Genomic DNA, 26626 nt, shown 5'->3' on the forward strand with positions numbered 1-26626 from the left:
GGAGGGGGAGGGGGCTGTAGGAGGCTATCCTCTAGAATTTTTTTGAAATTGGAAGTCCTAAAACAATATTTTAAAGTGTTCTATTGATGTGCAAAATTTTTATTCCAATCGGTGATTCACACTTGGGTAGAGTTACTTGTAATTGCCAAATCTAGTAAAAAATATGAAACTTTCCTTCAAGTTCTATTTTTTTAATTTAGAGGAAAAAAAATTTCAATAGGAGCAATTTAAGAACACCTGGAGTGTACATCAAAAAGAAAGCTAATCAAATTAGTTTTCACGTCAAAATTACAGCAAAAAAAAAAAAAAAAAAAATCTAATGTATAATTATTACATTCCAACATGACTCTTCAGCACATCAATTTCAACCAGCGCTACATTTCTGCTGCTCTTCCACACAACTCAGCAGGCAGTGCAAAAATATGCAGTTCTAAGCCATCAAATATGTGGTTAGCATTCTGAGGTTTTGTTATGACATTAGCAATTTAAACAAAACTGATAACAGTAAGACTAAGGCAAGGAATAAGAACTAATATTAAATTAAAACTTTTATAAGCCTTGATTACTGACCTTGTATTAAAAAGAATTTTGTGGGTCGGAACACATATAAAATTTAAATACATTTACATTTTTCCTAGCTAACATGGGAAAAACTGAAAAGAAAAGATAATCACAACTAAGTAAAATTCACTAATCACAAAAGCAGGATCAAGGGAAAAAAATGGAAAATCCTTATAAAAGCCTTTCTTATGACACTAAAATGAATTATTTTACTTGTTTGCAGAAACAAACTGGCAACAGATAAAAATTTCAAATCATTGAGCCTTCTTTCTTTGTCAGCCAACATCAAAATCATTACCAATTGCATGAATAAATGCTTAGAATTGTACTTAAAATTTGCTAAATTATATTTTTCATTCAAGTTTTATATAAGTTGGAAGTTTCAAACAAATTCCATTACATGTAAAAAATATTGTTCTTTTGATTGCTACTAAAATTTTAAATGTATGAGTTAGTTTTCACTACCAAAGTTGAGAAAGATGCTAATTTTTACAGTTTGTAATTAATATCTTTGGTATTTAAGTCATACAACGATGACACCTATCCAAGAACTCTTCCCATCAAGTCTCCTTTTGAACAAAAAAGAATTATTATAATCAGTTCACCAGTTTAGAAGTCACAATGCCACAGACACATAGAAAGGTCCAACTTATAGCTCCTTTTTGCATCAGAGCTCAAAACTAGCTAAAGGGATAATTTAAGTCAAGTTCCAATCAAAGTGGAAAATCTTTTGCAGTACCCGGGATCATATTTATTACATTTAATACTAGCTTATTACTAGGACTCGACCGATGCATCGACGCCGATGGTTCAACAATTTAGCCATCGGCATCGGAGGCCGATGCTAACTTGCGGGAAACATCGGCCCATCGGCCTTAAAAAACATCGAAAAGCCGATGGAATTGGCCGATGTTTTTGAAGAAAAAAAAAAAGGACCTTTGCTATTTTACTTTTTAATACAAAGTAAATGGAGTTGTTGTTTTCATATAAAATTATTTACTTAAATTTCAGTATAAATTTCTATTTTTAGTCATCCCTAGAAGAGTTTTTAATACTACATTCAGGTACCAAACAAGTTAATTATTGCGTTGTTTCTTGCAGCAGGATGTACGTATGTATCTGTCATAAGTCATAACTCAAAAATGATAATCTGTAGAAGGTTAAAGTTTCATATGTGGGGTCTGCGGACGTTCCAGTTGTGCACTTCCCTTTTTGTTTTCGATCGGGTGTTCTGAAAAGCCTGTTTACTCATTTTTTGTGGCTATTAATTACTTATTTCAATGCAAAACTAATATAGCGTCTCAGATTGACGATCATTTGGTGATATATTGCCGAATTGGAGACCATGGAAACAAATATGCGATGGCGAAACCGATTTTTGTGTCATTTTATTAGATTCCCGTTGAACCGACGGTAATTTTTAATCTTTCGATATTTGTAATATGAATCACAGTAATGCAGACTTTTCTGTATCGCTTCGGCGGAGTTACAAGTTTGGGGCCCGTCGAAATACATTTTGGGGATCACAGAAGTTGTAAAACATTTATCATTCGCATTTTTGTAACTCCTTCGGTGGCCCTATGGTTATGGAGTTTCTCGCGCAATTGCAACATTTGCTATATTTTAAATCCGCCATTGCACGTCAAAACAAACTCGGGTGCAAGTTTTGAAAGGGTTTTCTGCTCAATGTTTATAATTATTTTGAACTTGATTTTTACGACTATTTTTTGAATTTCCGAGAACACTTGCGTGCCCCTCCTCCCACTCCCTCAATTTCTGAAATTAAACTCTAGTTGTACTTCTGAGTTGTTCAAAACTAACACGATTCATGAAATTGGAGGGGTTTTTTTTTTCAAACTTTATCTATTGTTTAGAAAGAATTTAGGGCATTAATGTAAGAAATTGATTAAAGACGTTTTGAATGGTGACATAATTCGGAAATCAAAGGGACTTATGAATTTTTTTTTTCGGAAGTGCTGAAGTAGATTTAGAAACTCTTCCGAGGCGTTGGTGGTAGCTGTTTTGTACTAAAAAAATGAGGCAGAGGTTGGGGCCGAAGTGTGATTTACTCCAAAATCAGAGGGTGACCCCCCTAACCCTACCTCGTCGTTTCAAGCATTTCTTAAATATTTAGCGATTTTTTATTTTGGTCAAGAAATGTCATTTTGCGTATTTCTCATACTTGTTTCACCTATATTTCGTAAATTGCCTTTTTTTTGCATCATTAATAGCGATTGATTTTTTTTTTCTGTAGTAAGTAACTATTTTTATGTATTTATTTAAAATCAATGAATAAGTTATTTTCATTTTTTATAGAAAAGTTTCAAGGATTTTCTATTATGCAATTTTTCAAATTTCAGAAAATTATTGTTAAATTGAAAAATTTAATTTGAACTTGTTTGTAAAGCTTCATAAAAGTGTTAAACAATCAAATTGTTCAGTACTATGTGTGCAAACATCAGATCAAGTAGTATATGTATTCAGTTATTAACTTGGTGTAAATATTGAGTTTGTTTACTGTACCTGCGTTTTAAGAACCTTGCTCTTTTCATAGCTATTTTTTTTTCAGCAAAATGTATGTCACTGTTATAGCTTTTATGAAAAATGCAAACTTTTCTATTCATAAATTTTAAATAAGTATAAAAATATTACTATTTTGATTTAATATTGTAATTTATCTGTTACCTTTTTTGTTTAATTTGATGACTAAAAAGTGTCTACGTGCAATCTTTCAACTTTAATTGCGTAATTTGTTGACGGTTTCATAGTTCTATTCTTATTTTTTTTTTTTTGAATGATTTAACAACGTAATTTAATTTTTTTAAACTATGTTTAGTGTACCTAAATCCATACATTATTACAACATTACTGAAATCTTAGTTATATGCTCAATTAAAAAAAAAACAAATCAATTGGTTATTAAACAGTCTCTTTGATTTTCTTCCTTCTTTTTTTGGCTATTGTTCTTTCTCTTTCATCATACAGCAGTCAAAAAAGGAGAAGCATAGCTACACCCTATACAGATTGTACGTAGTACGATGCAAAAGTTCGGGGACAAGCTGTATAAAATATTACCCAGAATAGTTCACATTACCGAAGCACATCCACCTTCAAAAGGTTGCCTTAAGGGACTATGTACTTCTGCCAGTGTTCATATAACTTTTGGAAACACTCCTGGAAGCCATTTTTCGCTACCTTCTATGATGCAGCTTCATCTTCTCCTGACGGAATAAAGCGGCGTCTGTGCAAATGTTTTTTTGCTGGGAACAGGTAAAAGTCACACGGAGCTAAGTCCGACGAAACGTTATGTTATTTCTCATATCAGACTATTGACCAATCGAAACGTGCATCCTTAACATGAAAGTCGCCTTCTTCCCCACGATGAAGTTAAAGCAGCAGCGCAAGAGGCCTTACAGGAATTTGCGAAAAATGTCTTCCAGGAGTGCTTCTAAAAGCTATACGAACGTTGGCAGAAGTGCATAATCGTTCAAGGTGACTATTTCGTAGACAGATATATGCTTCGGTAATGTGAACTATTCAGGGTAAGGTTTTATACAACTTGACCTCGAACTTTTAGATCATACTACGTACGTGTGAGTTTTCAATTTACTATTTCATAACGTTTTTGAGTGACGCAAGTTTACGCGCATGAAGACATCACAAGAGAATTTGCGATAATTAACTGAGGAGGCGTTCAAAATGGATATTTGGTTATCTATATATTCTTAGGTACATATGTATGTACAGATGTGCCGAAAAACTTGTTAAGTATAAATTTGGTGATAGTAAAATAGAAATTTAGGTCAAAATATGATTTTTTTTTGTGATTACAAGTCTTTATTCGTAGAAAGGAAGTAAAGTGAAATGAATCAATGATCCTTTAAATCCCTGACAATCTTATCAATTTATTTCTGTTTGATTTTTTTTTTTTTTTGCCATCGGCCAACGGCATCGGCCATCGGCCATTTGGAGGAAAACAATCGGCCATCTTTGAACAATCGGCATCAGCCCATCGGCCAAAAAATGCCATCGGTCGAGCCCTACTTATTACATAAATGACTTATTACATTTCTATGACAAAGTTACAATGGCTTTAGACAATAAGAAGCCTGTAGATGTTGTTTACATTGATTTTCAAAAACCTTTCGATAAGGTACCGCATGTTGCTCTACTTAGCAAATTAGCTGATATAGGAATAGGAGGGAAAACCTTCATTTGAGTAAAGAAACGGCTGACCGGAAGGAAACAAAGGGTAGTTGTAAGGGGAAATTATTCTAAATGGAGTGAGGTTTTAAGCAGGGTTCCTCAGGGATCAGTGTTACGGCCTGTTTTGTTCATTGTTTTTATGAACGAAATTCATAAAAATATTTCTGGGAACATGAATTGTTTTGCTTTTGATGTTAAAGTTATGGGGATTGCAGATAATGAAGAACAAGCAAATCAGCTGCAAGAGGATCTAGATCATATTACGGAGTGGGCTGATAAATGGGGTATGGCTGTTAATGTTGGGAAATGTCAATTGCTATATGTAGGGCATGGAAATAAGTGTACAAGTTATTATTTGCAAGGTTCAGTCAGGCAGAAAAAGTTACTGATCTGGGCATCTTAATAAGTCAGGATTTAAAGTTTAGTCAACAGAGCAGCATAGCTAGTAACAAAGCCAATAAGACGCTTGGGTTTATCAATAGATCCATTTCAAACAAATCTAAAGAAGTTCTTCTGCCCTTGTATAGAAGTTTGGTAAGACCTCATTTGGAGTATGCTGTTCAGTTTTGGTCTCCTTATCCTAAGAAAGATATTAATGTATTGGAAAGGGTTCAAAGGCAGGCTACAAGGCTAAATGGACTTTCTCATTTAGACTATGATTCAAGGCTTAGAATGCTAAAAATGTACAGTCTTGAGCAAAGAAGAAACTGAGGGGACATGATTCAGTTGTTTAAATTTATCAAAATGAAAAATGTTATCGGGCTAAAGTTTAGCACTGAAAACAGGATAAGGGGTCATTGTTTTAAGTTATTTAAATCTCAGGCTAACATGGATATTAGGAAAAATTATTTTAGCAGGGTAGTGGAACCTTGGAACAGCTTACCGGAAGAGGTGGTAATGAGCAAGGGAGTAGATAGTTTTAAGAGGGTCATTGATCTTCACTGGGGATTGTAAATTGACTAGGACCAGCCTAGCTGGGCCCAGAGCCTGTTGCTGGTCATCACTTTTGTATTTGTATACCACATCCCGGTAAGGAAAGTGACACATCTTAAACAAAAAAAAAAAGAAAAGCAATGGAGAAAGTCAAGATTTTGCGTAGTAGTATTTTTAAGCGACTTTGTCTCAAATATTACTATATGAGCACAAAATTTATTACGCGATATTTACTGGTTAATTTTTCTCGTCTAAATTAATAATGCATGCTTAAAATTACAAAATTTTTTCTCTAAATTATAAAACTTGAATGATTATTCAGTATTGGCAGGGTTCATACCCATTAGGCAGAAAAAAATTCAAGCACTTTTCAAGTACTTTTCAAGGTAAAAAATTTTGTTTTCAAGGCAATATCATAAATTTGTACTAAAAATATTGTATGCAGATTTCATTTACTACAAACACATAGAAATAAGGCAATAATACAAAAAAGTATAGGGAAACAAAATTGCTTTTTCTACAACGAGAGACGCTTTGATGAAAGATCTACTGCGTTGAAAGTTTTTCTGAAAATGTTTGAAAAGTTTGGTCATAAAGAGAAGCAGATACCAAGAGGTTTAATTTTGAGGTTTTTCAAAGGTTGCAGCAGTCAGAGGTTTGTATATTTTCTAGAATCAGCAAATTAACTTTTATGGGAAGAAACTAAAATACCCAAGTTCAATGGCATTGCCAGAGAGGAGTTTTTGAAGTCACTCCCCCCCCCCCCCCCCGGTTTCAACATTTATTTCCAATAGCTATAAAGTGGTTTATTACAATATGAGGGCGGTTAGGACAAAAACACTAACTAGAAAGTTATTTCAGTTTGCACTATTAAGTTCTAAAAATATTAGGTTTGCAAATCATTTATAAGTATACAAATCAATTATTCGTATGTATTTATTAGCTGTTCAGCCAATAAGGCATTTCAACTGTCCTCGAGTAAATTTAAAAATTAGGAAGTAAGATAAGTTGATGAAAGTCCACAGACCAGTCTCTACACCTCAAAATATATAAAAGCAGCTTAAGCAGTGATAAATACTCTGAATGTAAACTTGAGCCTATTCAGCTTTCATTGATAAACTTGCAATAGACAATAAATGTGCAAGTTCAGATTTATAGAGCCATATTTCGAAATTGAAAAGATTCACAAGAAGTTGATATATATTATGACAAAAGTAGTTTTATTTTGGGAAAAAAAAGGGTTATTGTTGAAATTAGAATTTAAATTTAGAAAGGCAATAATATTCAGGTGTAATTGTAATTTGTGAGTTCATAAAAAATTACCTGAAAATTTCAAAGAGCAAAATGGGGCAAGGGGGGGGGGGAATAATTTTTAAAACTAAGACCCTGTTACTTGAATATACATATGTACAACAATAACTTTTGCTATGCATACAATTCATAAAATAGTTTATTAAGTCAAAATATTCTGCATAGAAATACCATGCCCAGTGCCTGTTGATAACCAGCAGCAGGCACTGGGCCTAGCTAGGCTGGTACTGGTCAATTTATTAGATCCAAATGAAGATGAATGACCCTCCTTAAGCTATCTACCCCTTTGCTGATTAAAGCCTCTTTCAGTAAGCTCCAAGTACCCACAACCTTAATAAAGTAGTAATTTTGAACATTTGAGGAAAAGGGGAAAATTGGAGATATAGGGAGGTAAAAGCATAAAAACGAGCACTACTGGATTTCATGTGAATACTCATAACACAACCACCCCTGTTATACACCTTATTTATTTTAGCAGACATGATGAAATGATGTACTTATAAATAAAATTATATAAATCAACTTTATATTTAAAATACAAACTTTAAGTTAATTTGTTAGGTGTTCAACTGCTGAAATTTAATTTTTTTTTTTTTTTAATCTGTTATGACCAAAAATTAGGTAAAGATAATCATTCAAAATTGCAAAAATAAATAAGCAAATAATTAAACAAGACCAAGGTAATAAATTCTTTAACTCTTTAGTTATTAAAATAAAAAATAAAATAAGCTAATCTGATGTAGCAGTGTCAAAATAACTACTAATTGCCAAAAACATAAAAATATTTACAAAATGCAAAGGGATTGAAATCTCAAACAAGGGAAGCAAATTTTCGCGAATTAAGTTTAATGTTGTCATGTTTCCCATAAAATAAACTTATATTTTACTGAAATTAAACATAAAATATGCTAATCTACGGTAGCAAATATGAAAATAACATCCGATTAGTGAATATATTTAAATATTTGCAAGATGCAAAAAGATTGAAATTTCAAACACGAGAAGCAATTTTTCGCAAAGTCTGAGCTCGTTCGACGTGGCATGTTTCCCATGAAATAAATTTATTTGTTTTTTATTAAAATTAAACAAAAAATATACTAATCTAAGGTAGCATATGCGAAACTAACATTTGATTAGCCAAAATATTTAAATATTTGCAGGATGCAAAAAGATTGAAATTTCAAACACAAGAGCAATTTTCCGCGAAACCTGAGTAAGTTCAATGTTGTCATGGTTTCCAAATTAATTTCTTTGTTAATTAATGAAATTAAACAAAAGATAAACTAATCTAAGGTACCATATGTCAAAATATCTTTCGGTTGTAAAAAACATCAAAATATTTACAAGATGCAAAAGGATTGAAATCCCAAACACGGAAGCAATTTTTCGCGATGTTGCATACTGAACACATGTTCAGAAAATTGCATTGGTGAAATACTTTTTTAAAACTTCTAAGCACAATTCGTTGATTTTTGAGAGAATTTAAGCACTAAGAAACTTTTTCAAGGTTTTAAAACTTTTTCAAGGTTTTCAAGCACTTGAAAATGAACTTTTTTTTTTCAAGCACTTTTCAAGGTTTTTCAAGGGCGTACGAACCCTGATTGGTAATATTATTTTTACGCCACCATGCACCAGGTATGTTAGCTAACTTCACAAGATTTGTGGCAAGAAAGAGCATTAAATTTAGATTTTAAATCAATAGGTAGTAGGCTTTTTCCAATTATGAGTTATGTTTCTTTCCTTTTTGGGGTGCAATATGAGCCAGTGGATTCATAGTTGAAAATGGGGCAAATCCATTTTTGAGAAAAATGAAGATGATGGCAATTATAGATACAGCTAAGTATGGTCCTTTCATCTTTAAGAATTTATACCCAAACAAAATTCAGACTCCTAATATTTCAGAGCTGAAAGCTTTAGATCTGATTATAGAAACGCCTAATGTAATAAGAGAGCTGCTATTTATATTTCTGGCCTTGGCAACAGAAATCGTTGCTAGGCGACATCAGACGATTTAAATAGGAAGTTTGATGTTTTTAAACATAATTCTTCTGAAAGATTTGCCATTTTTGCATGGTTTGTGTTGTTTACAGTAAAAGTAAAAGTTCATCTCGATAAAAAATGGAATGGACTCGTGAACATTTTTCTGCGATTACTTTTCATAACTTTCGCAGTGGATTGTCAAGACAAGATTGCTTTGATGAACTTAATTCTTTATACAGCGATAAAGCACCATCATACAGCACTGTAAAAAACTGGTAAAACGAATTTTTGACGCTGTGCGTGAACTGATAAAGCAAGATCTTCATGTGACATACCGTCATATTGAGGGAGCTCTGGACATTTGTATGACCAGCATCAACAAAATTTTACATGAACATTTGACCGTAAAAAATTTGTTAGCGTTAAATCCCGCATAATCTGACAAACGTTCAAAAAAAGGCTCGTGCCGATTGGTGAAAAGAAATGTTGACAAAATATGTTAAAGGGGTATCAAAGGTTGTTTATAATATCTGCACAGGTGACGAATCATGGATGTATGCATATGAGTCGGAAACAAAACAGCAATTGACTGTATGGGTCTTCCAAGAAAAGCCAAATCCAACAAAAGTTGTTCGACAGAGAAGCACATCGAAACAAATGGTTGCCTGTTTCTTCGGAATTACCAGTCACCTGGCAACAGTGGCATTAGAGCAATGCAGGACAGTCAATTCTGAAGGGTACACAACCATTTGTTTGCCAGAAGTCATCAGAGAAATTGGAAATCAGCTCAAACAAAGGAATTTCTGAAAGGCGAAAACATTGAATTAATGGGTAATCTGCCATGCAGCCCTGACTTAGCACCCAATGACTTTTTGTTATTCCCTTACATCAAAAATAAATTATGTGAACAACGATTTTCGACATCTGAAGAAGCGGTCGATGCATTCAAAATGCATGTTTTGGAGTTACCTAAATCGGAATGGAAAAATTGCTTCGAAAATTGGTTCAAATGTATGCAAAAGTGTATAGAACTTCATGGAGGATATTTTGAAAAACAATAAAATCAATTTTGATGAAAAAGATTTGTTTTTACACTATTAGGCCAGAAATATAAATAGCAGCCAACGTAGTACATATCTCGTAATAATAAAAAATAGACTTGCCTCCCTTAAAAAAAAGTCAAGATATATGCTTCATTTTCTGAATAATTTAAATTCACTGAATACAATACACATTCTTAATTTGCTAAATGCTGCAGCATGATATCTTGAAATTTTCATATTCTAACAATGAATATAATGTAATTAAATAATCTGCAAATGTGAAACAACTTACTCGCTCTAGAAAACACAAGGCATTCTGATAATCACCATGATAGTAATAAGCTTCTCCAAGTGCGATTAAGACATCAAGATTATCTCTTAGAGGTGACTAAAAATTTCACAAGAATATAAAACATATAAAACTTTATACTAAAATTCAATGAATACAGGCACACTTTACATACATTTTTCACACTTCTAGTAAGAAGACAGTCAATATAAATGGAATGGCTTTTGATCAGGGTTGGGTTTTGGACTGTCCAAAACTGGTTTAGGACAGGTGGTTTTTACCGTCCAAAACTGTTCGAAACTGTCTTAAACTGTCCAAAACTATGCTAAAGCTAAAGGGGTGTAATTGAATCAATTTGTTTTAATGCAATATTCATAATACATAAATACAGATATTAATGAGGTTTAATTAATGTGTATTCAATAATATTTTTCTCCAAATGTTCATTTAAAAAATATTTTACTTAAAGAAATGCAAGTAACTAGTACATAAACTTCCTTATGTAACAGTTGGTAGAGTTATGAAAAGAAATACACAACACGACCAAGACAACTAATTTCAGTTCTATTTATAACTCAAAGGAATGCTATTAAATGTGCAATAAATATTGAGGTGAAAAAAAAAGCTTAATTTTTTTAATGGTTTTTGCAAATACTATTATTAAAACTAATAGTATTGGTAATACTTATTTGGTTACTATTATAAAAAAAATAATAAATAAAAAATAAAATAGACTCATGCATACAAATTGAAATTTTAATCAAGAATTCAACTTCTATGTGACTGTTTTAAAATTAGCTGCACAAATAAGTTGAATGTTCTTATTGAATAAATGTTCAATCTAAAGCATTACTTTAATACATTTTATTCTGTTTTTAATGTTTTTTCACATAATACAATTTTTCTAAAAACATAGTTTTGGACAGTTTTGGACAGGACGGTAAAAACCAGGGTTTTTACCGTGGTGTCCAAAACCTTGCCAACCATGCTTTTGATAATTTTCAACAGCCATCTTATTATCAATGAACAGAAGAATCTAGGAATTTAGCTATATTTTTTGCTTTCGGAGACATTGATACATTTTTTATTAGAGTACTTAATTAGCACATCATTTAGTAAACAATTGGTTAAAAAGAATCTTACCTATGCAGCAGAAATTAAAAGATTTTAATACTAATTTTTCTTTAAAAAAATTAGTTGATATCTCTAATATATGTTGCACATTTATTTTAGCAAACAAATGGAACATTCCCTTTAACATTAAGAAGGATTGCTCAATAAATGAGTTTTGTACTACATGATATGCAAATACTTTGTTCAAATAAATATTCATCTAAAAATTTTCAATCAATTAAAAATAACCTTTGCCTACTTCAATTTTAAAAATCTTACTTAAAATTTTGGTCAAAGTGGGAGATTCCACCTTACTTTTTTCTCTAGTGTGAACCCTGCTATTTATCAAAGACAAAATAAATAAATAAATAAAATAAACTATTAAAAAATCTAAACTATTTGGGATAGACCTGAAAATATGTACTCATTTTATTCTCCACCTGGGAATCAAACTGCTTACTTTGGTGATTAAATAAAAATTTTAATAGGTCAATATAAAAATACCTAACAAATCATTTTAATTAAGCAGTAAAGTACTGCCCTTAAGCTAGGGCTAAGGCAGAACTACATGCAATATACCGACAGCCCGTTTTTCACATCTAAATACTGCAGTTTTGTCCTTGTTATGGACTCATCAGTCTGGAACAGTGATTAACTAAGCTGGGGGCAGATTTCATCACATTGAAAGCAGAGAGTGCCAACAAACAGGAGGAGGCAAAATTTACTTTTGCCACCAGTTTGTTGGCACTGTCTGCTTCAATGTGATACAGTAGTGCAACTACATAACGCAACATCCCGCACCGCAGGGATGCCGGAGTCAGAAGGGGTTTGAAAATGTTTGTGCTTTGTTTTCATTCAATTTTGTAAACAAATTCCAAAAATCAAACTTAGTCTTAGATGCTAATATTTTCTCTGGGGTCCCTACAGCCCCAAAACCTATTGACCAAGGGCCCCGATTACGATATTAGGGCCCTAGGCCAAACACTTTTTTGGGGCCCTCTTGTAGTCAAACATTAATTTTTTCCATCTGCTAGAATAATTTTGGGGCCCCGAAATAGCAGGGGCTTTGCTACGGCCTAGTAAGCCTATTCAGTAAACAGGCCAAAATTCAGTAAACAAGTAGAGAGAAGAGGCCAATATCCATGTGCGAAAACCAAATCCTTGGCTCAGTGATATTGCCTTCCTTAAGCCACCTGCCATGGAGAGAATAGAAAACCCCTGAAAGAAAGGGAAAAAAAGGAAAAAGTCCTGGCCGTACCGGAACCTGGAAAAAGACAGCAAAGAGAAGTTTTTGGGTGGATTTGGATTGGGGAGGGGGGGGGGGGGCAGAGTTGCAAGGGGTTTGAAAAGTTTTGAGTTTTGTTTCTAATTTTATTAAATTTTCCCTTGAATCAAACTTAGTTTCAAATGCTTATATTGGTTCTGGATCCCTCTTTAGACCAGCAGAACCTATTGACTAAGGGGCCCCAACAGCCGCCCCCCCCCCCCCGAAATGTTTTGTAACATAAAACAGGAGAAAGGTTTTGTTTTAAATTTCTTATTCCAGAAAGAAAAATAACAAAGTTTTTAAAATTCTTATTTGTGTAACTAATAAACGAGTGAAAATTTGAAGAAATACAGAATAAGCAATTCTAGTTCTCATTAGCTGCAAAACATACTTGAAATTTAGACACTTATTAGGACTTTCTGTTCTCTTTCCCAATTCAATTCAAGGCCACCAGTTTGGCCTCCCCCACCCCAAGATGTGCCTAATTCAGCTCTTTGATAAACCTGTGTAAAAAATGCAAAAATCGTGATTCTCACGGTTTTGCAGCATATTTTTCAAGATGAAGTTTCGTGAACTAAACTATTGTTGTGTGCATAACTTTTAGAAGGTTTTGTTTGCCTATTTTTCTTCATATTTTTTTCAACCTCAATTACCTTCATATAAGGCCTCAAAATACAGATTTTTGTATTGATTTTTCAAAAAAATTCCCACAAGAGAACCCACTGACCCCCTGAAATTATGGATATTCTACTTTCCACTTAAAGAGTCGCTCTCCGGTTAACTTTTTCACTACAAAGGGAATAAAATATATAATAAGAAATTAAAATTTAAAAAAAAAGCGGCAGAATTGAAAACAAGACAAAGACGTGTGTATGCATGTGTGTGTTAGGGAAATGTGTGAAACCGGGCCCCTTTTGAAGTGTGTCACAATGCACCAAAAGTCACCAAAGAGTACTTTTTACCCTTTTAAAAAATCATTCACTTAGGAATTTTGTTTTCTTTTCTTTTTCTAAAGCACGTCAGAAAATACAACAGTAAACCTTATTTAAACTACCGATTTCAACTTGAATTATCTCATTGTAAAATAACCATATGGAAAGGAATGGCACCACACCTTTTGTTTGAATCCCACAGTCCTATTTGATTCGGACAGCAGTTTCTTCGGAAAAGTGCTCCTCTGGGATGCAGCACCGTCTCTTTCATCTTTTCCCTTTCTTCCTGTTCTTTTAGAATGCACCTTAGGGATTAGAAGTGGCGAGGGGGGGGGGGGGGCTTTCAGTTGCTCTAACAGAAAGTTTATTGACAGTGTTTGTACGGTAAATGCCGAAAAAGTATTCAGTGTTTATTCTTTGTGATTCCTGGACCTCTAAAAAATGCTTGAGCAACTGATTTCGACTTCCTTCTCAAGAGGAATTATATTTACTGCATTTTAGATTCAATGAACAACAAGCAAAATTTTTTCCCATTCTTAGGAATAATCTTGAATGCATCAAAAATCACCGGTAAGTAATACCTCTTCTTGGTTAAAAAATCATTCAAGCACTTGAACTGTATTGTTTGTGCAAGCAAAGGAACTGATAACTCTTTTAAAAGAGTTTGAGAGGGTGTTCATTCAATGTTCGGGACTGTAACGTAGGTTTGAATGCAATTCAAAATTTATCACGCTGAAGAAGAATTTTTAAAACTTTGATGGAACACGTATAAATACTAAAAGGTAGCAAGCATACCTAATAGCTTTAATACAATGAACTTGGAGCGATAAAAATTTAAGTGTGTATTGTGTTTTTCAAAGATTCGTCTCACAACGACTCTCTGTAAAATCGTAAGTACTCGTTTTTTAAATTTATTTCGCTCATCTGTTACTTGAAAATTTTCTAAACATGAAACATCACATCATTAAAAAAAAAGGGCTTTGTGAACTTCAGTATCAAAAAAATTACAGAAGTCTCATCTTTGACCAAGTTCTCCTTATATGAAAACCTAAAAACGCATTTATTGACCACTTTCGATGAAGTTAGGGAAAAGGATGGAACTTTGTCTGGAAATTTTGAAATTGAAGTTCCAAAAAGGCACTTTAAGGATGGATTATAAATGCACTTTTAAAACTTGAATTTCCAAAAATTTACGAAGGAAAGGTCCCCCAAACTTTCAATCTTCTAATAATAACAAAAGTTTGCCCGAAATTGTGTTTTTGGAACTTCAATTTCGAAATATTTCTGGACGGAGTCCCCAATTCAATCTCTTCTCCAAAAGTCATCAAACGTGGCATATAATTGCGTTTTTAGGAATTCCATTCCGTAAAATTTGACTGCGTAAAAACCCTTTTTCGAACACTCCTCTGTCCCCTTTTATTAATATCAACAAAGATAGTCTAAAATTACGTTTTTGGAACTTTTATAAAAAAGACTTCAATTTCCAAAATTAGCAATGAAAGATCCTGAACCTTCCTTCTTTCATATATAGTCTATAATTCCATTTTTTAAGCTAGAATTTCTGGAGAATTTCAGCAACTCCACCCCCAATACCCTATTTCTATGCAAATAACTATCTTATTGCTTGAAAAAAACTGTGGTGCCGAAAGACTAAAAAATTATTAAAAATACAGATTAATATGATTTTTAGTAGCAGGCCCAGATTCAGATTTTGTGGGGAGACTGAAAATTTGAAGTTACGCTCAGGGTTGCCAGATTTAAGAACAGTAAATACGGGACAAGCTTCTAAGAGTGAAAGCGGGGGGGGGGGGGGGGGGGGGGGGATTGAGGTTTTGGGCAATTACTGGATCTGGTATATTTTTAAGGTGTGCTTTCCGACGTAGAACGTCTCTTCATGATAAATCTGTAAAATTCAATCCTAACAAAGCATTAAACCTTACAAAATGTCGCCGATCAAAGTATAAAAATCGTTTTCATTGCGATTGACGACGCATGCGCAGAGATATATTTCCAACATTAGTCAATGAGCAAGGAGGAAGCAATCATTCGGCTCCTCGTGGTCTGCCTCCAAAGCAAAAATAATTTTTGCGTTTGTTGCCACATGATTTTCTTATTGCTCTTTATTTCACATTTTATGTTTTACTACTTCATTTTTTCCCCTTAAAATAATGCCTCGTTTCGTAAAATATTTTTACTAGCCAGAATACGGGACTTTAGCCGTCCCGTATGGAAGTTCCCCGGGACGCGGGACAATTTTTCAAAATACGGGACTGTCCCTTGAAATCCGGGACGTCTGGCAACCCTGGTTATGCTACTGATGTGATAACATCTGCCTCCAGTTTGGTTAATCACTATTCCACACTGATGAGTCCATAGCAATGATAATAATAAATAAATACAGGCACATTAGAGTGCAAATTTTTTAATTGAATGACCATTAATTAAAGCGGTTTAGAGCATAAAAGCGACTATGCAAAAATTGGGGGAAATACTGAACTTAATGACTGTTGACTGAAACTGAACTGAATGACTTGCGAATTTTGATAGTTGATATTGTAGAACCTAGAGATTGCTAAACGGAAGACTGTAATTAGGCTGAAATAACTTGAAAAGCAATATTTCTATTGATATTTATTCAATGCAAAAATAACAATTAATAACTATTGCAATGGGGTCGTTTCGAAAATTTTAAAAGTACTTTTTTCTGAAAGAGCATGCTTAAAAACATAGGATCTGACCATTTTTTGATAAATTTGTTTGTGTTTAATATTTTTAAAAAATTACTTAAATTGCAGTGCTTTCATTGTTTAAGGCTTCTGCCGATGACATCACAAATGATGAACTGTCATTCAGTGTTGCCATTCACAGTGCGAAATATTTAATTTGCATCTTTACTCACCTGTATTGGCAATGATATGGTTGATAGCAAGCTCAGAGCGCAATATTTAATTCGACGCTTGATTATCATATCGTGGAAAACGTAGTAGAAAGATGCGGCAAAGTGCATCATGTGTGACGTCATCAAGACCACGCCTTGTTTGAAAAATCGGACATTTTAAAAAATTAATTTAAAAAAAACTGTTGGGGAAAATGAAAGTATTTTCTGGGTCCATGTAATTTTTTTTTTTTTTTTTTTGCTCATTCTATCCATTTCAATGACTAAAAGTAGTACTTTTGACTGAAGGAAGCAACCCCATTAAAACAATTATAACCCCATTAAGAAGCAACCCCATTATTAATTTTAAAAAACTGTTCGGAGAATGAAAGTATTTTCTGGGTCCATGCTATTTTCTTTGCTCATTCTATCCGTTAAGTACTTTTGACAAGGAAACCATCCCATTGCAAAAACGAAACCTTTACCAAAAAAAAAGTTTTCAAACATCCCATATCAAAAACGAAACCTTTACCAAAAAAAAAGTTTTCAAAATAGATCATTTTTTTATGTACTCTAGTACAAAAAATCAGACTTACATTCAGAAACATGTTTCTTATCCTTCATTTTCTTTCTTTTTAAAACATTGAGTATTGCAGTTATAATTATTTTTAATATTTTAGGTCTGAAATGATTAAAATTTTTAGGATTTTAAATAGTTTTTTCACTTAATATTTTTAAACATTTTGAAACTTATTAGCATTTCTGAACAGTTTTCTTCATATTTTAAGATGTATTAATATTTATTATAGTAATTTGAGTTTCATACAAAAAGGGCAAAAAGTATTTTTTAGCAATCCAGAAAACCAGGAAATTCAGATATCTGGGATGGTGAGGGTGCCAAATATTCCGGATAATTGGTTCTCCACTGTACTTTCCAGGTTTCAAAGGAAATTTTCAAAATTTTCTGCATTCCTCCTTTTTTTTTTCTTTTATGATTTTTGAACCCCTTATTTTTTTTTGTTGAACAATATCTTTCTTCCAACTATGAACTCTGTCTTCAGACTTCATAATTCATTTCAGACTTCACCTCGCATTTTCCAAACGCACAAATTCATAAATAAACTAATTTCTAAATTTCAGGGGGGAGGGGAAGTAATTAACCACCTTGATCCCCCAATTTATAAGCCTGCTTGTTCTACTGAATTGGGGCTTTTCACAGGAATTAATCAACACACATATGACATGTGATTCTTCAAATCAACAATAGCAAAAAAAAAACTTCTGCCTACGGTGCATGAATTTCTAAAACAAACTTATCATGAAATCAAAAATATGGGAGAATAGTTTTAAGCAGTGTTGTTTAGTGTTGATTTTTTTTCTTTTTTTTTTTTTTTTAAATCTTGAAGTGGGTCTGTAGTAAATCTAAAACATTCCTTTGCAATACTTTTGCAATTCAGTACTTTTATGACATTGATTTTATCATTTCCACTTTGTAATGTTCTTAAACATCTTATTATATAATACATAAATAAAAAAGTTTGGTTCACAGCACATTAGAGTATGCACATAAGTTACTGTTTGAAATATAAAACCTTCATATCCAGCTGCTTAAAGAGAGAAATTGCTTGAAGTAATTCTCTTGAATGGAAATGAGCTTGTCCTCTAATCCAAATCGATAACCTGAAATAGAATTTTATGGTATCAATTTAAAAGGTTTCTTCTTTTTTCAGTTCTAAAAAAGAGAAAAAAAAATAGTTTTCCGCTCAATTATTAACAACTCATTTAGCTGTAATGTAATGTTTGAAAGATATTGCAACATAAATTGTTTCAGGCCGAAGCAGCCGAATCACAGCTCATAATAGGGAAGTATTCGATTCTCTAATTTTATTTTTATATGATAGAGTAACATGCATGAACATCATCTGCAAAAAAAATTTTACGATACGACTAATACTTTTTTTTTTAAATAATTTTTTTAAGTTCACGTGCTAGTGACGTCATTTGCTTGTTCACGAAATCAGTCCTTTTACTGACGTCACTGCCGCGCTGCGAGGACAAAGAAGTGCTTGGCGATCTTTGGGGGAAGGCGCCGGAAAACAAGAGCCTTCTAACAGTGTGCATAAAAGGGTAGTGAAAATCCTTTGCTGTCTGTAGGGTTTAATGCAGCGATTGTTTTTAATTTTATTTTCTTTGTCGTGGCTAGTAGAATCAATTGCAAGTATTGCTTCGTTGCTGGATGCGTATCTAAATCTAAAAAAACTCCTCAAAAGCGATTTGTTATTGTTCTGTCCTAGCAGGATATTCGAAAGAAGTGTTTTCAAGTGTGTTTATTAATTAAAATTTGAAAATATTGTACTGCATTTTAATTAAAAACTATGTCAAGTGAGAAATACAGTTTGAAATATATGTTCACAACCGTTTATAAATAAATGTTTAATAAGCGTATGAGATATTTTTTAAAAAATGCAAGTAAACAAAGGAATTAAAACCCTCCACAATAAACTTAAATAGAAAGTAATAGATGCATTACTATTAGCATTTTAATAACAATGCAAAAACTATTAATACTTTCTTTTTAATATTCAAACTATCTTCAAATTTTAACTAATACAAATTGATAATTTAAAAATACATTTCCAGTTTATCACCTAGTAGCGTCTCTATATTTACAAGACCTTTCTCACATGCAAAAAGGTACTTATTTTATGAAATTAACACCATTTTCAAATTTATCATTTTTATCAAAAGTGCAAAAAAATTTTTTCCTTTTTTCGCTAAGTTGCACAAAAACTCAAGGATAATAAACATGTATTAATGGATTTAAAACAATTTTCCACAAAAAAAAAAGCAGATCAACTTTTATCGCCAACAAAGCGACACATTTTCATGCGAAAACTGCTCTAAAACTTAGTACTAGGAATCACTTGCAGTAGGGTTGTTACAAAATGCGTGCCTCATTAAAAGCCGCCTAGTAAGAACTGGAATAGCGCTCTTACATTGTAATTTATACATTCAGATAAAAAAAACCATCGACATAAAAATGGAAATGATCAATCTTGATAAGGGAAACTAATGCGAATAATATGAACTGCAAACATAGACGGATATGTACGTACAATTTTAAAGAATAACAATGGTGAAACTTTGTTGTTTCACTCCCCGTACTTCTAGGATATTAAATCTCTCGTCCTTTCGAAAAATGTCAAACACCATAAATGACGTTACTTGATGAAGGTTACTGGATTGACCTTTCGTGAATCCTAACTCCATGATGAAAAAAATGCTGATTAAATGCTTTTAAAAAGCGGAAAAAGACAGTGCCATTCACCTCCTGGTAGGCGCAACTCGGCATGGAAATGGAGCTCCGATCGGAACAGGGAAATGACGTCAGCTGCTGACGTTTTAGGCCACACCTCTTTTTTGCGCATCGCTCTTTAAAAAATTCATAAAAATATATCAATCGTTGGTTTTAAAAATCCAGCCATGGTGAATTTTTGTGTTTTGTAAGCCTGTCAACAATGTGCAATAGTTAATATAGGAATATTTGATAGTTGATACTTCCATATTAGGCCAGGCCAAAGCTTTTGTGGAACGGCTGAAGCTTCGATCCTTTCAAACAAACTCCTACAGTGTCCAATTTGCTGTCCCAAGGGATTCCGCATATCCTGAATCTGTGACAAATCAGGAGACATAGCAGGTCAGAGAAGGTGATAATGTGAAAGAGGCAGTCCTCTGACACTCTTGCTGTGCATGAGCGAACATTGTTATGATAAAGAAGGGGGCCTGGGAGCCTTGTCATGAGTGCCAGCACATGACTAGCGTTCCCGCTAGGCCGTACCATCGTCAGATTCCCATTTTCGGTACAGTACGCTGTTCCGTAAGTGGAGTGAGTTCCATAAAGCCCAGTATCTTTTTGTTGCAGGACTGAAGATGGAAACGTCCAGCCAGCTAGGTCACCGATTGTCACTTTCCATGAACTCCAAAATTGGTTTTATGTCTGGGTCTTCAAGTTGATCTTTTCGAACTTGGTCGTCACTCCATGGACATCCTCTTTCACATTTTCATCTTCTCTGTCCTGCTCGATCACCTGACTTGTCATGGATCAAGCATATCTGGGATCACTTTGGAGATCAAGTTGGATGACCTAAGAGTTTGATTGAACTACTGGTGATGACTTGATGACAATGTGAAACAAGATGACATATGACATCATACCATACATTTATGCCTCAATAATTGCCAGTCTCACTTCATGCATTTATGCTAAAGCTAACCAAACAGTATACTAAAGTCACTATTCACTCGGGATTTTACCAGTAAAAAATGATCATTTTGTTTACATCAATGTTTGGAAGACTGCCAATTTTTTTTAAAGTCTCATCAGAATTTTTTTAAAAAAAGTCAAAAAATAGAGCTGAATTTCTGATGGATTTAACATTAATATCAAGGTTGTATGATAAACATTTGTAGAAATTATTCATTGAAATAAAAAAGGATCATGTGACTGACATCTACAAATTACGAAGAAAATACATTTGAGTGATTTGAGATAAAAAGGCATGCTTTGGGCAATGTGACAAAAGTAAACAATCTTGATAATCAAAAAAGTACTTTCTGTAAGCAAATTTAGTGCAAAAAATATTTTAAGACAATGAATATTTTACAACAGTAATCTTAAAATGTTTAGAATGAAACAATCCTTTGAATTTTTGAGAAATAATAAAAAAGTTTCCTGGTACGTCGTTTTTTTTTTTTTTTTTTTGCTTAACTTTTGCCGAACTGTAAAATTCCCTGATTTCCAATACTGTCAAGCAATCATCTTTTAATTAAAACACTAATATTTTTCAAAAACAATGTGTTATCAAAAATTGACTTAATTTTTACATTTGCAATTCAAGAACACATAGTGCAAAATAAATACTTTCAATATAATTCTTAAAATGTAGCTTATTATTTGATATGTTATCTAAAGAATGCAAAAAACTAAATTCGATGAAGCCTTACCAATCTATGTTCACAACATTAACGGGTCCACTAAACATTAAAGCTATTACTTCTGTAACTTTCACTCCTAAAGTCAGAAGTCCCTCAGCAGCTTCAACAGCAAATGGGCATTCCCTGAAACCAAAATACAACAAAAATCAATCTAAAGCAGGGTTGCCAACTGCTCTGCAAAAAAGGCGAAACTCCGCGGCTCTGCAAATGCTCTTTTGCTCCGCATTTAATGACCGAAATGTTTTAAGCCTAAATTTTGCTATTTTTCTCATTTCAAACGTGTAAATATAGGAAAATAAAGATGCTTATACTCAAAGATTGAAATAGTGTTTAAAGCTGTTTTATTAATTCAAAAATAATTAATTTTATACTCATGCTTAAAATGATTTATTAAAGCTATAAAACTTTTAGATTAGTGGTTTTAGTTATCTTTATTAATTTCTATACAAAATACCGAATTGCTCCGCAAAATTTTAAATTGCTCCTCAAAATCACTACAGATGCTCCTCAAAAACTTTCTCCAAGGTTGGCAACCCTGATCTAAAGTATTCATTTCATACTAGAGAGTTTTAAATAAAACAGAAAAGGAACATAGCAGGTAATTTGTGAAAATAAAGAAAAATTATAGGAGGTGTAAAAACATGTACCACAGAAAATTAGAGAACATTTTAGCAAATGGAAAATAAAAGATAATAATTTATGAGAAATAATCCATAAACTGCTTTTAAAAATTACCAGTTCTGTTTGTAAAAAAGCAACTAATTTAACAGAGAAAAGCTTCATATTTCCCTTTAAAACATACATATACAGTAAATAAAAATTTTGTTGTTTGGTAAACAGATTTGGAGAGTAAAGATTCAATATTGCTTGGAATTTTACAAAATGTTTTGTAACGTTCAACATTATATTTTCCTTTTTGCCCTAAAGTGCATCATATATCATCAAGCACTTTTTTGATATCTAATGAAAAGGAAAATTTGGCACTGAGAATTCCGAAACCGATTTCTTCACTTCTCGGTGCTTCATCAATTTTTTACGTATAATGTCCAAAAGTTTTATTTCATAAAATGGCAATAATGATTTTATTAAAGGATGGTTTTAACATGTTTTCATATTGCAATGATTCTGTTATTTGATTTTAAATAGTGGCTGATTTTATAATCCAGTGATTTTATTAGTGGCGGGTGCTGTACAAGATTTCACCCAAATAAACCAAGCTAATAAAAACATGGTATGGATAGCAAACAAGAAAACCAGAAGGATAATTACTTTAAAACTTCTTTATAACTAGTAATGGCAGATCTTTCCATGCCGTTCTGATGGTACAATTTGGCTAAAGCCATGTTGACACTGGGAGTTCTTTGTTTTGCAGATATAGTTTCAAGCTGATAAAAAAAAGAATGAACAAACAATATAACATAAAACAGCACTACAGCTGAATTCGCTTTCAAAATCAACAAATGATTAACGATAAATCAAGAACTTTTGGGGAATGGGAAGAAAAACAAATGTTTCATACCAAAGCAATTGCTTGAGGATACTGTTTCAAATTCACAAGACACTGGTGCGCTTTGAATTTAACATCAACTTCTGAGGTAACTTCCTAAGGTAACAAGAAAAAAAACACTTAACACACATTTTTTCTCAACTTAAACAAAAAATGCCCTACCAAATGAAAAAGAAAAGCATTATGAAAAGCAGACATTTAATAAGTCATTCTGATTACTATACTATACCATTAACTTTCATTAAAATATTTATTGTTCATTTCTTATTTTACCAATGGATATAATTCTATGTTTGAATTTTTGTAATGGGTCTGTTTTTTAAGTATGCGATTTTGTGAAGTGTACCGTTTTAGATTTTATAATTTTGTGAAAATATTGCTTTTAATGTTCCTAATTTTGCGAAAGTTTACTACAGGGATCCGATTTTCTGTAAATGAATCCCTTAATTACGTTTGAAATACTATTTCCTATAGTATAATATGGGAAGCAAACGGCAAAAGTATAAATTCTTCCTTTAAACTTGTTTAAAAACGCACACAAGCAATTACTTGTCCAAAATATCACAAACTTAACATAGCGCAAGCGTATTTCCAGTTTTCTACATAACAAATTTTTTTTAAAAATATTTTGCAATAGAAGTAGAATTTCCTTTCATAAAATTTGTTTAAAAAAAAAAATGTGTCACATGAGTAGGGGGGGGGGGAGTTCTTTAAGAAAACGATTTATTATTCACATAATGAAACACTTTTTTTAGGGTGTTGAAATCAAGTTTAAAGAAATAAAGTTTTTATCGTAGTGAGCTAGTTTAGCACTCACAAAAAAATTTCTTAGATACTAAAAATTATCTAGCCGGCCCTATTTGACACTAAAAAACAGAGAAAAAAGACAAAAATTATTTTTATTTTTTCAAAATAAAATTTAAATATTTTGCTGGAATGCAATGAAAATGTTATATAATGAGCTAGTTTGAGCCAATGAAATGTTTTATTGATTTTAATGAGCATTTAACCGCACCTTTCTCAAATCAAAAATCGGAATTTTTTTTTTAATATTGGATTTTTTAAAAAAACATTGTGAAAATTATTTTTTAAAATGTATTCATAGACTGCTTAACTAAATAGCACTATTATTCATAGTAATTATTATCACGCAATAGTATCAGACAGTTTGTAGTTAACAACAGTAGTAGCAGTAGTTTTGTAGTAGACAATTACGTATTGAGAGGATAAAATTTTGAAAAAAAATCTATAAATTTGATTTATAATACCTCATATCGAAGTGATGGAAGTTCTTCCCTAGTTTGGCATGAATTTTTCAATCTCCTGCAGTTTTGCCACAAAATTTTATTGTAGCTTCTGTTATAAGTTTCACACAACTTTCCACAACCTGCGTGTGACAGGGAAATTTCTCGAAAGTTAATTCTGTTGGCTGTTCGCTTCACATTTCTTTCAAGTCCTTTAGATGTATAGTAAAAGGTGGCTCTGTTACAACAGTTTACCTAATCAACTAAATCAACAGCTTCAAAATTGTGTTTAGGACAATTAAAAAATCGTACACCATCCGAGCTCTTCGTCTTCTTATTTCCAGAATGCGCCTAGCTGCTAATTTCCGAATTTATATTCTAGAATCAAACAACATTGTCCACAGTATCTGTTCGGGATGAGCGAAATATGCATTATGAGGGGTCTGGCCAGAGGATATTTCGGTCCGTTAACGAACCCTTCACAAAAATCCGATTAACCAAAACGGACCTTTCACAAAATCCCGACCAACCAAAACGGACCCTTCACAAAATTCTGATATACAAGAACGATCCCGAATTGTTTATTGAAAGAGCAAATCTGAAAGCAAAATAATGCATATTAAAATCGATAATTTTTGGAACCTTTTTTAAAGTCAAATTAGAGGGATCAGCTTATACAAAAGCTGCTAATTTAGCAAAGAAAAAAAATTGGCACTCTTGTGATGCTTCTGCAAGCCATAAATAATTGCTACTGCCAAATAAATATAATGCTTGTTGCTTGTTTCTTGGAAAGAAATTAACAGCTGAAAAAAAGTTTTAAATAATTTTGTTTATTTTATCACAGCTAATTAGCAGTAGTGTTGTTGTAAACTTTTCTGAAAAGGCGTTGGTAAGCACTACCCTCCCCCCTCCGCTCATGATTTAATAAGCAATAATAATATATATCAGCGAAATAAACTTTAGGGATAGTAAAGGTGGGGAAAAATATGATCGCTTCAGATAAGGTTACCATTTTCAAAATTAACGCCATCTAGCGTCTGGCGTTAAACCTTTATAATGACTTAATTAGAAAATATTCTCATCATTTTACCAGTTTGTCAATATTTGCATTCGTATGGTGGGGTACGATGGTTAACTGTTATTTTGGGAGAAAATTATGTGGGTTTGATTTTTCGATGATAACAAGGATGCGCCGAACTTAAAATAAACTCTTTTACTTGCCGTTTTTTTTCTTTAGATGTCTACATTTTGAAAAATACAATCTTAACATACGATATGAGAATCACATTTTGCTCTTTTTTCAAGCTAACTTTGCTTTATAAGATACAAATGAATAAAAATTCTCTATTTTTGTTAGAACTCTCATTTCAAGTTTTTAAAGCAAAACTCCATTTTCTTTCATGAGTCAAAAATTAAAATGCTGAATCGATGATTTATTATTATTATTTTTTTTTTTTTGCTTCAACTGTGTCCACAGATATTAATGATATGTTTATCACAGGACTCTAAAATGCAATTTTAAGATAGTTATCAAAAATATTTATTTTACAAGCCGTTTTTATACTTTTGATGCCTCCACTTTGAGAATTGTGATCTCTTTGCATCTGCTATGGGATTCCGATTTTTTGAATATTTGATGTTTAGTACGCTTTGTTAAGAGGTAAACAAATCAGATCTCTTTTTATTTTTGTTAAAATCACAAAATTTATAATTTTTAAACGAAATTCTGTGCTTTTTAAGAGTGTCTAGGGTCAAAAAGTTCAATGCTAAACCGTTGTCTGAATTTTATTTATTTATTTATTGTTAAAATTATTTTAAATGCTGTACAGAAATATTTCTAGTTTAGTATAATTTAACATAATGTAGAATGGTAGATAAATATTACTACTTGAGAGAGCGATGTCCCCCCCCCCTCGCACCAAATACTAGAAAAACACCCCAGAATGATATTCTCAACATAGAAGAGGAAAACATTCAACTTTAAGTTTAAAGTATGCAGTTTGTGCTCTCTCTAAATTCTAAAATTTCGTTTTAACAAAAGAAAAAAAATTTTTTTTTTGCAAAATTATTTGATTTTTCACAAAAAACGGACCCTGTGAAAAATCCTGGACAGACCCCTGATTATTTGAGAGAACTTTGAAAATTATCTACTTAATGTTGTCTGGAAGCTGCCTTGCAAGAGAAATCATTTTCCAAAATTGTTGGGCACCATACTGGCAGTTTGTTTTTTTTTTTATTTCAAACCTCGTTGGAGCATTACATACATTACAAGCAGTATAAGATTTTCTGATGAACTTGCAGTGCCTGTATGCAAGCGCAACAAACGGTTCGCCGTTGTTAGCCATCGTGCATGACTGACTGAGTTTGCCC

The 26626-nt window shown here is 32.5% G+C and overlaps 1 protein-coding gene across 1 annotated transcript in view; it reads right to left on the reverse strand.

Annotated features, from left to right (window-relative positions):
- The window catches only part of LOC129217198 (anaphase-promoting complex subunit 7-like), a 62252-nt gene that overhangs the window by 19167 nt on the left and 16459 nt on the right, over window positions 1-26626 (reverse strand). Inside the window, exons 4-8 of the mRNA XM_054851466.1 lie at window positions 23025-23108; window positions 22775-22890; window positions 21515-21628; window positions 18103-18190; window positions 10327-10422 (exon numbers count right to left, since the gene is read on the reverse strand). Coding sequence (XP_054707441.1) covers window positions 10327-10422; window positions 18103-18190; window positions 21515-21628; window positions 22775-22890; window positions 23025-23108 — 498 coding nt within the window. The remainder of the gene's footprint in view (window positions 1-10326; window positions 10423-18102; window positions 18191-21514; window positions 21629-22774; window positions 22891-23024; window positions 23109-26626) is intronic.

Source organism: Uloborus diversus, chromosome 2 (genome assembly GCF_026930045.1).
Source record: "Uloborus diversus isolate 005 chromosome 2, Udiv.v.3.1, whole genome shotgun sequence".
NCBI lineage: Eukaryota > Metazoa > Arthropoda > Arachnida > Araneae > Uloboridae > Uloborus > Uloborus diversus.